Below are 19825 nucleotides of genomic sequence, written 5' to 3'. Positions count from 1 at the left end.
GTCAAAATCCTGGAACTCCCTCCCTAACAGCACTGTGGGTGTTCCCATCCCTTCTCAAGGGCAACTAGGGATGGGCAAGCAATGCCCAAATCCCATGGTAGAATAAAACAAAATTAGATTTATGCAAACCTCTTGAAACTAGCCTTTATTCTGGGCTGATTTGCAGTTATAGATTATTTCTTGAATTGTCAGCTTTACTGAGTTTTGTGTTTAGCAACTTGATGTGTCACAAAGTCCAACATGAGGGTTACTTTTGAGTTGCCAATTTTTGCTAACTAATCTGTTTTTGCAAAGTAGATTCTTGACTGGATTAATAAAACCATTTCCACCCCTGACTGAGACCGTCTACTGTTCTTTTGCTAATTTGCTTTGCGATTTCGAATTGTGCCAGACCTCCATACAGCGGCCGCTGATACCCCGTAGTGCGAAGTGCGGCTGCGCAGCTTTTGATTGACAGCTACCCGCGGGCTCAATGGTCTCGTGTTGCGGAGTGCGGCTGCGCAGGGTTTGATTGACAGCGGTTGGCTGGCTGAATGGTTGCGTGTTGCGGAGTGCGGCTGCGCAGGGTTTGATTGACAGCTGCTCCCGCGATCAATGGGTTTGAGCTGCGCAGCAGGTGCTGTGCTGTTCGCTCTCGGTTGCATTTTCGTTGCTAGAATTTTCCTGGCTCTCAGGAGACATGAAGCTCGCAAACCGGGTAGGCAGGGCACCGTCAGCGTCCTGGTGGTCCTCGGTTCCGGTAAGTTGATTTAAGAAGCAGGAAGCCAGGGTGAGAGCGGTGGTAGCTGCTGCCTCCCCATGTTTGTAAAGGAAAGGGGAACCCGGAAGCGAACTCAGTTTCTGCAAATATAAACATTGAGGTCAGATTTGGGAACACAGAAAAAGGCAATTCCATGTGAGAACTCCACGCTGCAAAAAACAATTAGACAATTGGCTAAATGTACTATTTGCTTGCAGTGAATTTCTGAAATGTATGCAGAATAACCTTGTGTAAATATCACTCAGGATGATGAGGGATTGTCACATCTCTGCACACAGATGCTGGGAGTGAACGATCAGAAAATTATAAAACAATCTTATTTTTAAGTATTAACAGCCTGTAGAAAACACACAATTCATTTTCTTTTACTCTTTCATGGGATGTGGGTGTCACTGGCCAGGCCAGCGTTTATTACCCATCCCTAATTGCCCTTGAGAAGGTGGTGGTGAGCTGCCTTCTTGAACCGCTGCAGTCCATGTGGTGTAGGTACACCCACAGTGCTGTTAGGGAGGGAGTTCCAGGTTTCGACCCAGCGACAGTGAAGGAACGGCGATATATTTACAAGTCAGGATGGTGAGTGGCTTGGAGGGGAACTTCCAGGTGGCGGTGTTCCCATTGGTCTGTTGCCCTTGTCCTTCTAGATGGTGGCGGTCGTGGGTTTGGAAGGTGACATAGGTTTTAACATATGTTTTGATGTCTATAGTCATGCTTGATTGCAAAGAAATGCTAAGTGTTATATGTTGACAATAAACGTGTATTGGTTTAACTCCCCATCCCCTCTGCACTCCTATTGCCCTCGAGTGACACCTAGGGGTGATAACTAAATTTAATGGTTCAAATGAAGGTATCTGTGCATGTTCCTATTCTGAGCTGGTATATTGAAGCTCTCTCACTTGAGTGCATCATGGTTATCAAACCTTTGTTTTGACCAACCATGGAGGTTGAATAGAGGGAAGCCAGTCAGAGCAGTAGCGGGAGCAGAGCGAACTTGGGGGTGAATGGTACCAGCGGAGCTTCTCAATAAAAGACTGAGCATCGAGGCCCAGATCGAGCCAGTTGGAACAGCAGCTAACCCCAACAGGATCCCTGCCAGAATTTGAAAAGGCTGACTGGAGGGGCATCAGTGTAAAGCAGAGAGCTGGTTGGTAGGTAGTGGGTAAGTTGTTTTTCTCCACTTTAAAGCTACATGAAGGAAAGGTAAGAGTTCTAGCTTTTTTTTAAAAAAAGAAAGAAACTTAAATAATTTTCTACTGGGCTTAAATTTAGGGTAAGAGTATTTTAACTAAAGGTATGGGAGGGGAGCTCAGTCCCATGTGTTGCGTGGCCTGCGGAATGTGGGAAGCCTTTAAAGCTCCTGGCAGTCTGGATGACCACATCTGCAGGAAGTGCCACTGGTTTGACCAGCTTGAGTGCTGGGTTTTGAAGCTTGAGCATCGGCTAGCGGTACAGCAGTGCATCCGCAAGGCTGAGAGTTACGTGGATAGCATGTTTTTAGATGTCGTCACCCCGCAGCTTAAGGAAGTACAGTGAGAGGAAGGGAGGCAGGCAACTAGCCAGGAAAGCCCCAGAGTGCATCTCACTCGAGAACAGCTTTTCAGTGTTGGAAAACGTTGAGAGTGATGGTTCCTCTGGGGAGTGCAGCCAGAGCCCGGCTGCGCAAGAGGGGAGGAGAAAGAGAGGAAAAGCAATAGTGGTAGGAGACTCAATAGTGAGGGGTACAGACAGGCATTTCTGCGGCCACAGATGTGACTCCAGGATGGTGTGTTACCTCCCTGGGGCCAGGGCCAAGGATGTCATGAACGGCTGCAGGGCATTCTGAAGGGGGAGGGTGAACAGTTGGAGATCGTGATTCACATTGGTACCAACGATATTGGTAGAAAGAGGGATGAAGTCCTGCAACAAGAATTTAGAGAGCCAGGTAACAAATTGAAAGGAGGACCTCAAGGGTTGTAACCTCTGGATTACCACCGGTGCCATGTGCTAGTGAGTATAGGAATAGGCGGATAGAGCAGATGAATGCGTGGCTGAAGAGTTGGTGCAGGAGGGAGGGCTTAGGATTCCTGGATCATTGGGTCCATTTCTGGGGAAGGTGGGACCTGTACAAGTCTGGGTTGCACCTGAATTGGAACGGGACCAATTTCCTTGCAGGGGGGTTTGCTAGTGCTGTTGGTGGGGGTTGAAACTGATTTGGCAGAGGGATGGGATACAGAGTGGAGTTATATCAGGGGATGATGTACAGACAAGTATAGAAGAAAAGCCAAGTCAGTCTGGGAGGCAGAGCGTATATATTCAAGTTAAAGCACAAGGGAGCATGGCGAGGCTGGATGGCATTTATTTTAATGCAAGGAGTCTTGTGAGTAAGGCAGGTGAGTTGAGGGTGCTGATTAACACATGGGGATATGCTATCAATGCTATCACGGGAGAGGCAGGACCGGCAGCTCAATATTCCGGGATATAGAAATATAGAATCTTAAGGCGGCGGCGGGGGGGGGTGGTGGTTGTAAAAGAGGAGGTAGTGTCGCAATGTTGATCAAGGGGTCAGTAACTGCAGTAAGGAGGGATGATATCTTAGGTTCCTCAAATGAGGTCATGTGGATAGAACTTAAAAACAAAAAGGGGGCAATCACATTGCTGGGAGTGTACTATAGGCCCCGAAACAGTCTGGGACAGATAGAAGGGCAGGTATGTAGGCTAATCTCAGAGAATTCTAAAACTAATAAGGTGGTAATAGTAGGGGATTTCAACTTCCCCAATATTAACTGGGGAAACAGTGACAAAGTGTGAAAGGCTTAGAGGGGGTGGAATTCTTAAAATGTATCCAGGAGAGCTTTTAAAGCCAGCATGTCGAAAGTCCTACAAGAGAGGGGGTGGTGCTAGACCTAGTTTTAGGGAATGAAGCCGGACAAGTGGTAGAAGTGTCAGTGGGGGAGCACTTTGGTCATAGTGACCATAACTCAGTAAGATTTAAGGTAGTTATGGAAAAGGACAAAGATGGACTGGAAATAAAGGACCTGAATTGGGGGAAGGCCAATTTCAATCTGATAAGACAGGATCTGGCTAAAATGGACTGGGAGCAGCTACTTGTAGGAAAATCTACATCAGAGCAGTGGGAGCCAAATGAAAAGGAAATAGTGGGAGTGCAGGGCCGACATGTTCCCGTAAAGGTGAAGGGTGGGATCAACAAATCCAGAGAACCCTGGAAGTCAAGGAATGTACATGATTGGATAAGGAAATAAAGGGAAGCTCATAGTAAATAACGAGGGCTCAAAAAAGGCGGAAGCCTTAGAGGAGGATAGAAAGTGCAGGGGGTTACTTAAAAAATAAATTAGGAAAGCAAAGAGGGGTATGAAGAAACTCTGGCCAGTAAAAATAAAGGAAAATCCAAAGGTGTTTTAGGGGCAAGAGGTTAAGCCAGGGAAAGAGTAGGGACCATTAGGGACCAAAGTGGTAATCTCAGTGAGGAGTCGGAAGATGTAGGTGAGGATTTAAATGAGTACTTTGCATCTGTATTCACTATAGAGAAGGATAATGTAGGTATGAAAATCAGGGACGGGGACTGTAATATACTTGAACAAATTAACAATGAGAGGGAGGAGGTATTAGTGGTTTTAGCAGGCTTAAAAGTGGATAAATCCCCAGACCCAGATGAGATGTATCCCAGGCTGCTGTAGGAGGAAAGGGAGGAGATTGCAGGAGCCCTGACATTAATTTTCAAATCCTCCTCAGGAGAGGTGCCAGAGTACTGGAGGACAGCTAATATGGTACCATTATTCAAGAAGGGTGGTAGGGATATATAGGGAACTATAGGCTAGTGAGTCTAACATCAGTGGTAGGGAAACTTTTGGAAAAAATTCTGAGGGACAGAATTAATCTCCACTTGGAGAAGAAAGGATTAATCAGGGATAGTCAGCATGGCTTTGTCAGGGGGAGATCATGTCTAACAAATTTGAATTTTTAGAGGAGGTGTCTAGGTGTGTAGATGAGGGTAGTGCAGTTGACGAAGCCTACATGGACTTTAGTAAAGCTTTTGACAAGGTCTCGCATGGGAGAACAGTCAAGAAGGTAAGAGCCCATGGGATCCAGGGCAAATTGGATCCAAAATTGGCTTAGCAGCAGGAGGTAGAGGGTGATGGTCGAAGGTTGTTTTCGTGACTGGAAGCCTATGTCCAGTGGCCTACCGCAGGGCTCAGTGCTGGGCTCCTTGCTGCGTGTTATGTACATAAAAGATCTAGACATGAAGTACGATCAGTAAGTAGATGACACGAAATTTGGTGGTGTGGTAAATAGCGAGGAGGAAAGCCTTGGATTATACAATGTTATATATGGGCTGGTCAGATGGACAGAAGAGTGCCAAATGGAATTTAATTCTTAAAAGTTTTAGGTGATGCATTTAGGGAGGAATACAAGGCAAGGGAGTACATGATGAATGGTAGGACCCTAGGAAGTACAAAGGATCAGAGGGACCTTGGTGTGCATGTCCATAGATCCTTGAAGGCAGCAGGACAGGTAGATAAGGTGATTAAGAAGGCATATGCGATACTTGCCTTTATCAGTCGAGGTATTGAATACAAGAGCAGGGAGGTTATGTTGGAGCTGTATAAAGCGTTAGTTAGGCCACATCTGGAGTATTGTTTGCAGTTCTGGTCGCCACACTATAGGAAGGATGTGATTGCACCGGAGAAGGTGCAGAGGAGATTCACCAAGAGCAGAGAAGGCTGAGGGGGGACCTGATTGAGGTGTACAAAATTATGAGGGGCATAGATAGGAAGAAACCTTTCCCCTTATCGGAGGGGTCAATAACCAGGGGGGTATAAATTTAAGTTAAGGGGGAGGAAGTTTAGAGGGCATTTGAGGAAAAATATTTTCACCCAGAGGGTGGGGGGTATCTGGAACTCACTGCCTGAGGGGGTGGTAGAGGCAGGAACCCTCACAACATTTCAGAAGTCTTTAGACGAACACTTGAAATGCCATGGCATACAAGGCCGAGTGCAGGCAAATGGAATTAGAATAGATAGGGGCTTGGTGACCGGCGCGGACATGATGGGCCGAAGGGTTTCTTTTCATGCTGTAAAACTCTGACCCTATGAGGTGAGAAGGGGTGAACTGGCTCCCATCAGTTCATCCTCTCTGTTTCTCCCATTCTCTCGGTCTGTTGTTATTGGACAGACCATTACCTGCTAGTCCCCTTCTCAGCTATGACACTGTTTTATCATGTTGCCCTGACGCAACCTTTGCTTTTCCCTGTGGCCTGGGGTATCAATTAGATAGTTTATGTCCCAAAGCTTCTTTGCTACTCTGTGCAGGCCCCTGAACCAGGCTTTTAGGGTTTCACTAGCATGTAGTCCCCTGGTGGAAAGATTCAGGTCCTGGCATATTTGCCTGTTTTCTCATAGCAGTTTGGGAGATTTTTGAGAGTTCTCAAGCCACATTGCAGGCTCTCAAGAGTTGCTCACGGAAAATGATGACATAGTCTGACATGGAAACTTCCTCCTTCTATCCTAAAAATCTCTCCTTGATTAGTTTCAGAGGACCTCTCACTTAGTGTTCATAAACCAATCCAAACTGAATAAAACCGATGGACTCACTGGGTGAGTCCCTGGTAGTGAACAGAAGGAAACCTAGTCCTTTATATCAGTCATGGGGGTACTCGTGGCATTGTGCCCTGATCATTGTTTTTAGGGTTTGGTGATACCGTTCTAGTTCCCCCTGTGACTGTGGGGATACGCTGCAGACTTCAGCTGGGTCACGCCCAGTTTAACCATGACTTCCTGGACTATTTAGGACATGAAATTTTGAGCCGACTGGGTCTTGGTGGGCAGCCCATAAGCGGGTAAAGAATTGTGTTAATTCCCCCTCCACTATTTTGGCAGATATAGTCCTCAGTACAACGGCCTCTGGGAAGCCGGCAAAAGCCGGCACAGGAATCAAAAGTGCAAGTTTCATTGCAGGCTGGGGTTTTCCCACAACCTTGCAGATGTGGCAGGTTCTGCGAAACCTTACGACATCCTTGTGGAGATGTGGCCAGTAAAAATGCTGGGTGGCGCGTGCTTGGGTTTTTTTAATGCCAACACGCCTAGCCATTGGGGTTTTTGTGCTAGCTTTAGTAATTCCCCATGGTACCTCGGCAGCACCACTACCTGGTGGATCACTGTCCACTCCTCATTTGCAGGTCTGTGAGGGGGTTCTCCACTTCCTCATCAGCACCTCATTTTTAATGTAGTAACATTCAGGGACTGTCTCTGCCTCAGCTTCAGTTTGCTCAGTCTGAGGTAACTTTTTTAACTTGCCGGCTTGCTGAGCTGCAACCCTATTTATTACCTCTTTAGGGTCCCCTAGCCTCCCGAAAAAGGTCTCAGATAACCAGACAGTAGGAGTCATCTGTCTGCAGTGCCACTTCAGCCTCCCCTGATGGAGTTTATCTGGCCATAGACTGGATTACCACACAGTCAGGTGAAAATGCCAGGTACTTTTCCCTGCAGCTCTTCCATCTCCCTGACCTCAGTCGGCTTCTCTGGGATTACTGGGGATGCTATCGCTTTTGATCCTACCAGGTCAGTGCAGAGGAGCAGGTTGACCCCAACCATGGGCAAACTGGGGACGACTCCCAAAGTCACAGGTCCTGACACAAGGTTGCACTCCAGGTGCACCCAGTATAAGGGGATGGGCATGTACCCTCTTTCAATACTCTTTACTAACACCTTGACACTTACTGCACTTTCTGGTGGAAAGGTCATGCCTTTTCCCAGCAGTAGAGTTGGCTGACCCCTGTATCTCTCAGTATCACTATGGGCTTACTCACCTCACTCTGGAGAAATGTGACCCCTCTTCTGATACAAAAGCTCACCCACACTCTCAGTAGCGCGTCTACAGGGATTTGCTGCCACAGTCAGAGCAATAGCCTGGTCTGCTGTGCTCTCTGTCCAACTCCCATTTTCTGCATGGGGTTTGTGTGTCGTGCTTTGCGGCGGTTAAAACGCACAAACTCCTTGGGCTCACTCCTCTTCTCAGCACCATCCTTTCTGGCCTGAGGAGGGCGCCCTGTGTTTCCAGCCGTCCCTTCTTTCTCATGGGCATTCAGTTTCCTATCGCTCTCCCACCTTCTATCTTTCTCAGTTGGATGGGAGTGACTCAGAAAGGGTTTCCTTTTGGATGAAGGTTTGTGGACAAACCCATGACCATTGGCCAGGGTTGCTGCCTGTCTGGCCCCTGTTACGCTCTGTTCCTCTATGAGAGTTCTTATTGGGAAGGGTACGGGGTTTATGAACTCCTCAAGGAGAATTATTTCATGAAGGTTTTCATAAGTGGCCTCAATTTTAAGTGCCTGTACTCATTGGTCAAAAGCGAGCCACTACAGCCGATTAAATTCCAGGTAAGACTGGTCAGGCCGTTTCCTGAGAGTGCAGAACTTCTGGTGGTGCGCCTCTAGCACTAACTGGTACCCATTTAATAAAGCCATTTTGCTGCCTCCATAGGTTGTTGCACTTTCCGAGAGGGAGTAAATACCTTGAGGTTTTCCTGTCATCTTACTCTGCAACAGCAGGGACAAGTGTTAGGCTGACCACTTCATCTGCTGTGCTGTCCTTTCGAAAGAGATAAAGAAGGCATTCACTTCTTCTCCATAAAACCTGGGGAGTAAATGGGCAAACCTGAAGACCTCAGCCCCAAAGACTGAGCCAGAGGTGTCTTCAGTGAACACGGTGGGACCCTCGCTTCTCAGCTTGAGCTGTATTATTTTAAATTCTCTTTCCCTTTCCTGGAATTCTCTCTCCTCCTGTTCCTGCCTGCCCCTCTCTCTCTCTCTCTCTCTTTTTCCCATTCCTGCCTCTGTCTTTCCCTTTCCTCAAATTGCAATTCTAATTTCCACTGCTGCAATCGTTATTTCTCTGCCACAAATTTAACTCTTTCAGTGTCCTCAATTTCCACCTAAGATGTTTTGCCACCCGTTTTAAAATTTCTGTTTTTCCTAGCTTTCGGGTGGAACTTTTTTTTTAATTCATTCATGGACGCCGCTGGCTAGGCCAATATTTATTGCCCATCCCTAATTGCCCTTGAGAAGGTGCTGGTTTCACAACTCACTGGGGATAGTGTGCTGTAATATCAAGCCCCACTGTTCCCCAAACCACGACAGTTGTGAAAACGTTTGACTAAACCACCAGATTACCCTAATTCTACCTGACTGTTTAATTTAGGTTAGCAGAATACGAGCACCAGGTTTGTAAACTTAATAATAAGTAAATAACTCATTATTGAACAAACTGTCGTTAACCAGTGGCAAAAGAAAGAAATATGAACTGCTAACTTCTAATTCTATAACTTAAACTCTACCCCTTCTTAAATCCCGATTCACACACATACATGACACACAAGACACTCAAAAACAAGGATTTTAAGGGTGGGATAAAACAGTTCAATAGCACCAATTCTGGAGTACAGGATTTGATGGGTTGATTGATGTCTTCCAAATTCCTTTCAGTTCTTGTTGATGACACGAGGTGGTCTTCCAGCACTTTCAGTCTTTAGTTCAGCTCTTGCCTTTCAACGTCTCTAACAGTGATTTTCCCCTTTGCCTCTTGACAGGGGTTTTCAGAGAGAGCAGGTTATAGAGATATGAGGAGAAAAAGCCAGCCAGCTATTAATCACTGGAATTTTCCACACACACGAGAGCGAGGTTTTGAGTCTTGTTCCTTTCAGGCTAGGAGCTATTCAGCTGCACTGCTTCTCCCACAAAACCTGGTCATCTGGTCAGGAGCCAATTAAAGTGCTGTTGTCAGGCAGCTCCCTTGTCCAGGATTCCTTTCAGGCACCATCCTGTCTTTCGTGGCACACTCTGTTCCAGGACTGCAACATTGTATATATGTCCCATCCTGTTCCAGTGGACACATCTTTCAACCTGCAGTCATTGTAATTTTAATCCCAGATCCAACAGAAAATAAAATGATATGTTCCTTACAGTGGTGATCTGTTGTTTTGAACTATTTTTTAATAGTTTTCATTCATGGGATGGGGGCATCACTGGCTAGGCCAGCATTTATTGCCCATCCCTAACTGGCCTTGAGAACTGAGAAATGCTAGGCCATTTCAGAGGGGCGTTTAAGAGTCAGCCACATTGCTGTGGGTCTGGAGTCACATGTAGGCCAGACCAGGACGGCAGCTTTTTTTCCCGAAAGGACATTAGTTAAACAGATGGGTTTTTCCGACAATAGACAATGGTTTCATGGGTATTATTAGACTTTTAATTCAAGATTGAATTCAAATTTCACCATCTGCCATGTGGCATGAACCCAGACCCCTAGAGCATTACCCTTCTATGGATTACTTGTCCAATGACAATACTGCTACTCCACTGCTACTGTCCATGTAGTGTAGATACACCCACAGTGCTGTTAGGGAGGGAGCTCCAGGATCTTGACCCAGCGACAGTGAAGGAACGGCAATTAGTGGTGGTCGTGGGTTTGGAAGGTGCTGTCTAAGGAGCCATGGTGAGTTCTTGCAGTGCATCTTGTGGGCACCTCTAAGTGCCTAGCTACACCTTTTAATTCTTCCAAGGACAGTGCCTTTAACTTCTCGCCAGTTATCTCATCCGGTTCGATGAAAGCACTAACACTGAATGTGGGCGTTTTAGCACTTTAGTATTACAGACCCAAGGAAACATTTTGCCGTTTTTAAATTGCTCTTGAAGGAACAATTTACTTCCCTCACTCCAATTCTTTTGTCAATCTATGGGAACAATTCCTGGACAAGCCCCTAATTTTGTTACCACCAGATGAGAAGGGCTGAACTGGTTCCCCTCTATTCAACCTCCTCAATTGGTCACAACAAACGTTTAAGTTTCTTTTTACATGAGGATATGCCTTTTCCAAATCAGAATCTATTTAACTATTTAAGCTGTGAGAAAAATAATAAAAACACAATGTCAAGCATTCAGCCCTCATGCAATCTTTGGGGCCCCACACTCGCATAGGTATCAGAAATAAGGGGAGTTAGAGTCCAATTTTAAAAAAGGTAAAAAAAATATACGATTAAGTGTCCTTTGATTGTCATTAGGGCGTAGATTTTAAGTGTTGTGGCCGATTTAGGTTGGCTGGTTTCTTGGATGTGGTCAGATGTAGGAGATGTTGCAATTATTATGAGATCTCGGTTCACTGGTAGAGTTGGCTTACTGAACTGGGCAACACACTTATTCCAAGAGAGAGAGAGAGAGAGAGCCCTGAGCTTGCTTCACAAAAACAGAAATACCTGGAAAAACTCAGCAGGTTTGGCAGCATCGGTGGAGAAGAACAAAGTTGACGAATGTCTTCTCCGCCGATGCTGCCAAACCTGCTGAGTTTTTCCAGGTATTTCTGTTTTTGTTTTGGATTTCCAGCATCCGCAGTTTTTTGTTTTTATCCCTGAGCATGCTTCCTCTGCCAAAGACTTTCTGGACACCACCTGTGTCACTTGCAATCTCCCTCCATTGGCTGGCAGCCTTGCCTTGAAGTACTTCGCCCATTGTGTATTTTCAATAGTTTTTGTAAGCTATTGTTTCAGTATCCAGTACTTTGTGTTTTTAATGTCTCTTCCTGAGACAGTAACATGTTTAGATGGGTCTCTGGGTTATAGGGAATGTCTCTCTCTTCACTGTTCCCTGACGGTAACTTGTTGGCCTCTCACCTTCTACTTGGAACGTGGCCTTGCATTTTTTAAGCAGTCTCAGTTCAAATTGCAAAAGTTCCAGTTAGTTGAAAAATCATATCTTCAAAAAAAGGACATAGCCTCATAACAGTATACGTGTAATATTTGTGCTACATTAGCATTCAATTCAAAATCTGTTGAATAAAACAGCTAAGTCTCATCAGAGCACATTCCAGCCTTGTCTGTTCAATTTTGGTTCCCCCAGTCTGATTTTTAGACAGTAGATTCATTAATGTTTTAGATATGGGGCTGACCCTTGGAAGATACTATTCAGAGAGAAGATTCTCTAAGCCAGGGATATCCAATCATTTGGAGCTGCTGAGCTAGCACACAATCTCAGTGACTCCATTTTAAATGAAAACAAATGAGCTTTTTAATTGCTGTAAACACATGTGAAGTGTTTGTTAGTGTGATTAGACAGTTGAAGAATGCTAGGACTTATTGTGGCCTTCCCCAAGATAAATATTGTACTTATCAAACCATAATCTTTATTCATAGTCGTTATTAGTTAGATTAATCATCTATGATGTGTAATTCTTCAAGTTTAGACAGCGTTTGATGTCCTCATTCACTCTATTCCTAGATGCTTCTTAAGATGCACTGTACAGTTAATAATCTAGGTTCTGCCCCTCGACATCACCTGAAACCTAATGCCATGTTCGAAATATATGCTGACAACTCCCAGCTATACCTCACCATCCTCTTGACCCCTCCACTGTCTCTTAATTTGTCATGCTGCTTGTCTGAAATCCAGTGTTGAGCAGAAATTCTCCCCAATTAAACTTTGGGAAGTCTGGAGCCATTGTCTTCGGTACCCAACACACACACACCATTCCCTAGCTATCAACTCCATATTCCTCCCTGAGAACTCTTTCAACCCAAACGAGATGGTTAGCAAACTTGCTTCCTATTTGATCTTGAGCTGAGCTTCTACCCCAGAACCTCTCCATCTGCTCCATGGTTTCACTCTAACCAATCCCTGTAACTTGCTCAAACCCTACATTCCTCCGTGATCTCTGTGCTTCCCTAATTCTGACCTTGAACACATTTTGCATTGTTTGCGTTGAAAACTGGAGGAACAGCACCTCATCTTCCAACTAGGCACTTTACAGCCTTCCGGACTGAATGTTGAGTTCAACAATTTTAGATCTTGAACTCCCTCCTTCATCCCCGCCCCATTTCCGTTTCTTCCCCCTCCTTTTTGTTTTTTCCAATAATTTATATAGATTTTTCTTTTCCCACCTATTTCCATTATTTTTATACCTTTTATGCCCTTTTAGTCTTATTTCACCCCACCCCCCACTAGAGCAATCTGTACCTTGCTTGTCCTGCTATCCACTCTTCATTAGCACATTCTTTTAGATAATATCACCACCTTCAACACCTCTTTGTTCTTCTGTCTGTGACATCTCCTCCTATCACTGCTTGCTTGTCCCAACAACCACCCCCCACTTCTCCCCAACCCCCCCTCCCCCCTTAAACCAGCTTATATTTCACCCCTCTCCTATTTTTACTTAGTTCTGTTGAAGGGTCATGAGGACTCGAAACGTCAACTTTGTTCTTCTCCGCAGATGCTGCCAGACCTGCTGAGTTTTTCCAGGTATTTCTGTTTTTGTTTTGGATTTCCAGCATCCGCAGTTTTTTGTTGTTATCATTTATACCTACTCTCTGTTTCCTGTTAGCTAGCTAATCTTCTATCCTTGCCAATATGTTGCCCCCTACACCATGAGCTTTTATTTTCTGCAATAACCTTTGTGGCATCTTATCAAATGCCTTCTAGAAATCTAAGTATAGTACATCCATTGGTCCTTCTTTATCCACAGCATATGTTACTACTTCAAAGAACTCCAATAAATTGATTAAACATGATTTCTCTTTCACAAAAGCATGTTGACTCTGCCTGATGACCTTGAATTTTTCAAGGTGCTCTGCCATAATGTCTTTAATAATAGCTTCTAACGTTTCCCTATGACAGATGTTAGGCTAACTGGCTTATAGTTTCCTGCTTTCTGTCTCCCTCCCTTTTTGAATAAAGGAGTTACATTCGCTATTTTCTAATCTAATGGAACCTTGCCCGTATCTAGGAAGTTTTGGAAAATTAAAACAAACGCATCAACTTCTTTTAGGACCTTATGTTGAAGTCCATCGGGACCTGGGGCTTGTCAGTCTGCAGCTCCAACAATTTGCACAGGACCACTTCCTGATGTTTGTAATTTTCTTGAGTTCCTCCCTCCCTTCCATTCCCTGATTTACAGGATGTTACTTGTGTCCTCTATAGTGAAGACTGTTGCAAAATATATGTTCAGTTCATCTGCCATCTCCTTATTTTCCCTTCTTAATTCCCAGACTCACTTTCCACAGGACCAATGCTCACTTTGTTATTTCTTTTCTTTTTTAAATACCTCATAAGAGATTCTATATCTGTCTTTATATTTCTAGCTAGCTTTCTCTTGTACTCTAATTGTTCCCTCCTTATCAATCTTTTAGTCATTCTTTGGACAGAATATAAAAAAACAACAATTTTCTGACCTGCCACTCATCTTTGCGCAATTATATACCTTTTCTTCAAGTTTGATACTGTCTTTAATTTTTTTAGTTAATCACAGGTGGTGGGTCCTCCCCTTGCAATTTTTCTTTCTGGTTGGAGTGTATCTATTCTGTGTATTCTGAAATATCCCCTTAAATGTCTGCCACTGCATCACTATTGAGCTATCCCTTATCCTAATTTGCCAGTTTATCTTAGCTAGCTCTGCTTTCATGCCCTCATAATTGCCCTTATTTAAGTTTAAAATTCTAGTCTTGGCCCCACACTTCTCTCCCTCAAACTAAATGTAAAATTCAGTCATATGATCACTGCTACCTAGGGGTGCCTTCACAATAAGATCATCAATTAATCCTATTTTGTTGCACAATGCCAGGTCTAGTATAGCCTGCTCTCTGATTGGCTCCAGAAAGTGCTGTTCTAAGGAACTATCCCAAAAATATTCTATGAACTCCTCATCTAGGCTACCTTTACCTATCTGATTTTTCCAGTCTGTGTAGATTAAAATCCCCCATGATTATTCCCGTACATTTCAAACAAGCTCCCATTATTTCTTCCTTTACATCAGTCCTACCATATGGTTACTGTTAGGGAGCCTATACACCACTTCTACAAGTGACTTCTTGCCATTATTATTCCTCATCTCCACACAAACCGTTTCTACATCCTGGTTTCCTGAACTTAGGTCATCCCTCTCTAATGTGCTAATACCATCATTAATTAACAGAGCCATCCCTCCACCTTTTCTTAGCTCCCTGTCCTTCCTAAATGCCACAAACCCTTCAATATTCAGGTCCTAATCTATGTCATCCTGCAGCCACCCCCTCCACTTTTTCCTAGCTTCTGTCCTTGTGATGTTGATTGAGGGATAGATTTTTGCTGGGATGTGGGGTATAACTCCCCTGCTCTTCTTTGAAATAGTGCCAGGGTATCATTTGTGTCTACCTGACAGGGCAGGCAAGGCCTCAGTTCCGTGTGTCATCAGAAAGACAGCACCTCTGAGGGTAGAGCATGTCCTTAGTACTGCTCTAGGGTGTTAGCATGGATTTTAGTGCTCAAGGGCTGGATTAGGATTCAAACCCACTACCGTCTGACTCAAAGGCAAGAATGCTACCAACTGAGCCACGTTACTGCCATTCTCCCTCCTCCTTTAAAATGACCCTTAAATGGACCACCTCGTGTCAGATTTTGTCTGACAGGACTCTTGTGAGGTGCTTTGGGTGTTTTTGATGACATTAAAGGTGCTTAATGAATGTGAATTGCTGTGGTGCTTAAGGGGCTATGATGACAGAACTCATGTTTGGTCCAGCATTGTGTTTCATGCTTGACTATCTTTCTCTCAGGGGGACACACAACAGAAATTCTCAGGCTAATGGATAGCCTGTCTGCTTCATATGCTCCCAGGCATTATGTCATTGCTAACACCGACAGGATGAGTGAAGAGAAAGTCCGCATCCTTGAGGCTGCTAGAACCAAAGGAAATACTGCACCTCAGGTAAGTGTTAACATGGTCTGGATAGTACACCCTTAAGCAACTATTGTGTCTTATTTCACATTTTTTGTGGTATTGTCGGCCAACAGGAGAGTCATTATGATCGCCACCAAACCCAATGTCTTTGCCTGAAGAGCACATATAAATGTTTATATTTTTTTATAAGTGTAACTATGAACTTGTCCAGCAGAGGTCCCTAGTTTGCAGTCAGTAGTGGCAACTGGAAGATTTCTCCTTTAACCCTGCTTCCCCCGACCCCCCTCCCAACCCCCAAAATCCAGCGGGAATACTGAGGCCAATTGTAGCCAAGATCAGGTAAATTAGCAAAGACTGTGAATCAATGCTAGATTCTTACTCCTATTTACAATGCAGCAAGCGTTGCCTGAAATATGACTGTGCGTGGGCACCAGTGGCAGGTAGGCTTGACTGTGAGGGGCCCCCACAGCCATAGAGCTTCCAAAGATTCACCAGCCAGGGTTGATCCCAGGCTGGAAAGTGGTAGATGTCTGTTTAGTTTATAATTGATAGGAATACCAACACCAGTAGGAGTGTCAGTGATGTCAGACTCGCTCCCGCAGCGCTGTCAGTTAATAGAACTTGATGTCATTGGTTCAGTTAATGGCTGTTAAGTTCTCCAATTGTGAGGGTGAAATCTGTTAGTTGTCTCCTGAAAGATGAATTGGCTTTTTTTGAGGAGGGTCATTGGAACAGAAAATAGTGGCAGTGAGCAGCTGGTCAGGCAGCATCTGGAGAGAGAGAGAGAGAGAAGGCCTTTATGTCTTGGATAGTAAAAGGCGGTCAGAAATTGTTTTATTTTTTAAAGTGCCAACAGGGAGCTGGCACAGGAATCTTCCTTGATGTCTTGCTGGAACTAAACTTCTGTGCCAACTGTGAATGAGGCGGGAAGGTGGTGATGTAGTGATATTGTCACTGGACTGGTAATCCAGAGACCCGGGGTAACGCTCTAGGGACCCAGGTTTGAATCTGGTGGAATTTGAATTCAATAAACATCTGGAATTAAAAGTCTAATGATGACCATGAAACCATTGTCGATTGTTGTAAAAAGCCACCTGGTTCACTAATGTCCTTTAGGGAGGGAAATCTGCCGTCCTTACCTGGTCTGGCCTACATGTGACTCCAGACCCACAGCCATGTGGTTGGCTCTTAAAAATGCCCTCAGAACAAGGGCAATTAGGGATGGGCAATAAATGCTGGCCTCGCCAGTGATGCTCACATCCCACGAATAAATAAAAACAAAGGTAGGGAGGTCCAGAGGGTGTCCATCAGCAGAAGAGAAAAAAGTCAAGCCAGCAGCAAAGTGAGTTCCAGAAGGAGTTATTACAAAGATTTTGTGGCAGAGGATGATAAATGGATCACAAGCCACATGGTGAGGTATGAAACTAGACACACACCCTTTTCCTCATTGTTCCTTTATTTCCAGAATACAGTATTACATATGTCTGCCTCCTAACCACTAATCCAGTGTTCTAGCTGTCTCTCTTTTTATACTCTTTTGAGCATACCAATAAAATAGACTAATAAACAAATTAACTAATTAAACAGATTGACAGTCCCTTAAGTGCTCGAAGTACTTAATTAAACAATGCCCTTCACCCTGTATCTTAACATTATAATTAACATACAATTAACAGGGGATCGATGGGGAGTGTGGGGGGTGGCTGGGGAGGCAGAGGCTCCGAATTTCCTTGTGGGATCTGGTGGAGCACTCGTGATCTTATTGGTCCCAGTAAGGAAACATTTTGCCTTAAAAGGCCCTCGCTGGCTGAAGAACAGCTTCACCTGAATGAGCAGACACATTGCTCAAGATCGGGTAGAAATGCCAAGTACACCATGGAACCCTGACTTATTAATGAGGCCCCCAGCAGAGTCCAGCAGCAGCCTCCGTCTGCTGCATTAAAATGGGAAATTGGCAAGAACAGAAGAGGAACTGGAGCTGCTCTATATTAAACATCCCTCCTCTTCTCTCGCTGATCAGGGGGAATTAAAGTTCCCCTTTATTCATAAAACCAGAAATGCAGGAGGGGGGAAATCGCCTGTAACAGGGGGAAGAGTCATGGCTGGAGTGATGTAATCTCATCATGGTCAGTCAAACCATGGACATTCGACATTAAAGAAACATTAGTATATGCAAACAACCGGGAGTGTATGGGCGGAAGCAAAACTGTGTACAGATCTTGGGAAATGGAAGAGATGGAAAACCTTCGGATCAGGCATAAAATTAAAACTGATTTGAAAAAAATGATGATATAGAAGTTCAAAATTACTGAATTGAGGTTGCAGGAGCTGCAGCCAAAGTGTAAATTTGACCTGTTTTCTCTGCAGGTGCTTATTGGCCTTACTGTGTTTTTCCAATATTTCGTGTACTACTTTCAGCTTCCCAGCATCCGGAGTACCTTGTTTTTCTGAGAAAATGCAGTTGCCTTTTCTAGTATGAAAAGTTTGAGGTTCAAGGTTATATCTGTTGTGTTTTTCCAGTTTCAGGTTGTTATGTATTTCAGATTGAATACTCTAGGATAATTTAGTGAAGAGCAAGGGAAAGTTTGAGTTCTATTCTACCACCAGGTGGCAGCAGAGCTGACAATGGTGTGGTTTAATGTTTGAAGCAGACACTGAGGCAGGTGAGATTGTAAATGTGTCTAAATTATTACATTCTCCCTGTCACTTGCTCCATTGATTTCTTTTGAGTACAGTCGGTCTCTAGTTCACAAGGTAAAAAATGCATGGGGCCTATCCGTAACCTAGCAATCCTTGCAAGCACAAAAAGTACAAACATTTCTAATCACTATCTCTTTTAAGAGTTTATTCATGGGATGGGAGCGTTGCTGGCAAGGCCATTGCTAATTGCCCTTGAGAAGGTGGTGGTGAGCCACCTTGAACCGCTGCAGTCCACATTGTGTAGGTACACCCAGAGGGAATGTTAGGATTTTGATCCAGTGATAGTGAAGCAACAGTGATATAGTTCTAAGTCAGGCTGTGTGTGACTTGGAGAGGAACTTCCAAATGGTGGTGTTCCCATGCATCTAGTAGTCTTCTCATGTCTTCTAATTGGTGGAGGTCATGGGTTTAGAAGGTGCTGTTGAAGGCTTGGTGAGCTGCTGCAGTGCATCTTGCTGATGCTACGCATTGCTGCCATTGTGCGTCGGTGGTGGAGATAATGAATGCTTATGATGATGGATGGGGTGCCAATCAAGGGGCCTGCTTTGTCTTGGATGGTATTGAGCTTTGAGCGTTATTGGAGCTGCATTCATCCTGACAAGTGGAGAGTATTCCATCACACTCCTGACTTGTGCCTTGTAGATGGTGGACAGGCTTTGGGGTGTAAGGAGGTGAGTTACTTGCTGCAGGATTCCTAGCCTCTGACCCGCTCTTGTAGCCTCAGTATTTATATGGCTAGTCCAATTCAGTTCCTGGTCAATGGTAACCCCCAGGATGTTGATAGTGGGGGATTCAGCAATGGTAATGCTATTGAATGTGAAGAGACGATGGTTAGATTATCCCTTGTTGGAGATGGTCATTGCCTGGCACTAATGTGGTGCGAATGTTACTTGCCATTTGGATATTGTCCAGGTCTTGTTGCATTTGGACATACACTGCTTCAGTATCTGAGGAGTTGTGAATGGTGCTGAACATTGTGCAATCATCAGCGAACATCCCCACTTCTGACCTTATGATAGGTGGAAGGTCATTGATGAAGCAGCTGAAGATGGTTGGACTGAGGACACTACCCTGAGGAGCTCCTGAAATGACTTCCTGGGACTAAGGTGATTGACTGCAACAACCACAACCATCTTCCTTTGTGCTGATATGACTCCAACCAGCGGATAGTTTTCTCCCTGATTTTGCACTTCTGGCTGAAGATGGTTGCGAATGCTTCAGCCTTACCTTTTGCAGTGATGTGCTGGGCTCCTCCATCATTGAGGATGGGGATTTTTGTGGAGCCTCCTCCTCCAGTGAGTTGTGAATGGTGGTGGACAATTAAACGACTGGATGTGGCAGGACTGTAGAGCTTAGATCTGATCCATTGGTTGTTTGGTTGTGGGATCACTTAGCTCTGTCTGTCGCTTGCTGCTTACGCTGTTTGGCATGCAAATAGTGCTGTGTTATAGCTTCACCAGGTTGACATCTCATTTTTAGGTATGCCTGGTGCTGATCCTGGCATGCCCTCCTGCACTCTTCATTGAATCAGGTTGATCTCCTGACTTGGTGGTAATGGTAGAGTGGGGGATATGCCGGGTCATGAAGTTACAGATTGTGTTTGAGTACAATTCTGCTGCTGATGGCCCACAGCGCCTCATGGATGCCCAGTCTTGAGTTGCAAGATCTGTTCGAAATCTATCCC

At 44.7% G+C, this 19825-nt stretch overlaps 1 protein-coding gene across 2 annotated transcripts in view; it reads left to right on the top strand.

The window, feature by feature from the left end:
* Nucleotides 1–468: 468 nt before the first annotated feature.
* Nucleotides 469–19825, top strand: part of alg14 (ALG14 UDP-N-acetylglucosaminyltransferase subunit) — a 111805-nt gene continuing 92448 nt past the window's right edge. Inside the window, exons 1-2 of one of the 2 annotated variants that reach the window (XM_078560824.1) lie at nucleotides 469–739; nucleotides 15317–15468. In XM_078560824.1, the coding sequence (XP_078416950.1) occupies nucleotides 595–739; nucleotides 15317–15468 (297 nt within the window). In that variant the 5' untranslated portion in view covers nucleotides 469–594. The remainder of the gene's footprint in view (nucleotides 740–15316; nucleotides 15469–19825) is intronic. The other variant, XM_078560823.1, reaches the window with a different exon arrangement.

The sequence above is a fragment of the Cetorhinus maximus genome, chromosome 17, assembly GCF_964194155.1.
Source record: "Cetorhinus maximus chromosome 17, sCetMax3.hap1.1, whole genome shotgun sequence".
Lineage (NCBI taxonomy): Eukaryota > Metazoa > Chordata > Chondrichthyes > Lamniformes > Cetorhinidae > Cetorhinus > Cetorhinus maximus.
The sequence above is the reverse complement of the archived record's forward strand: the minus strand, read 5'-3'. Positions and strand labels throughout refer to the sequence as shown.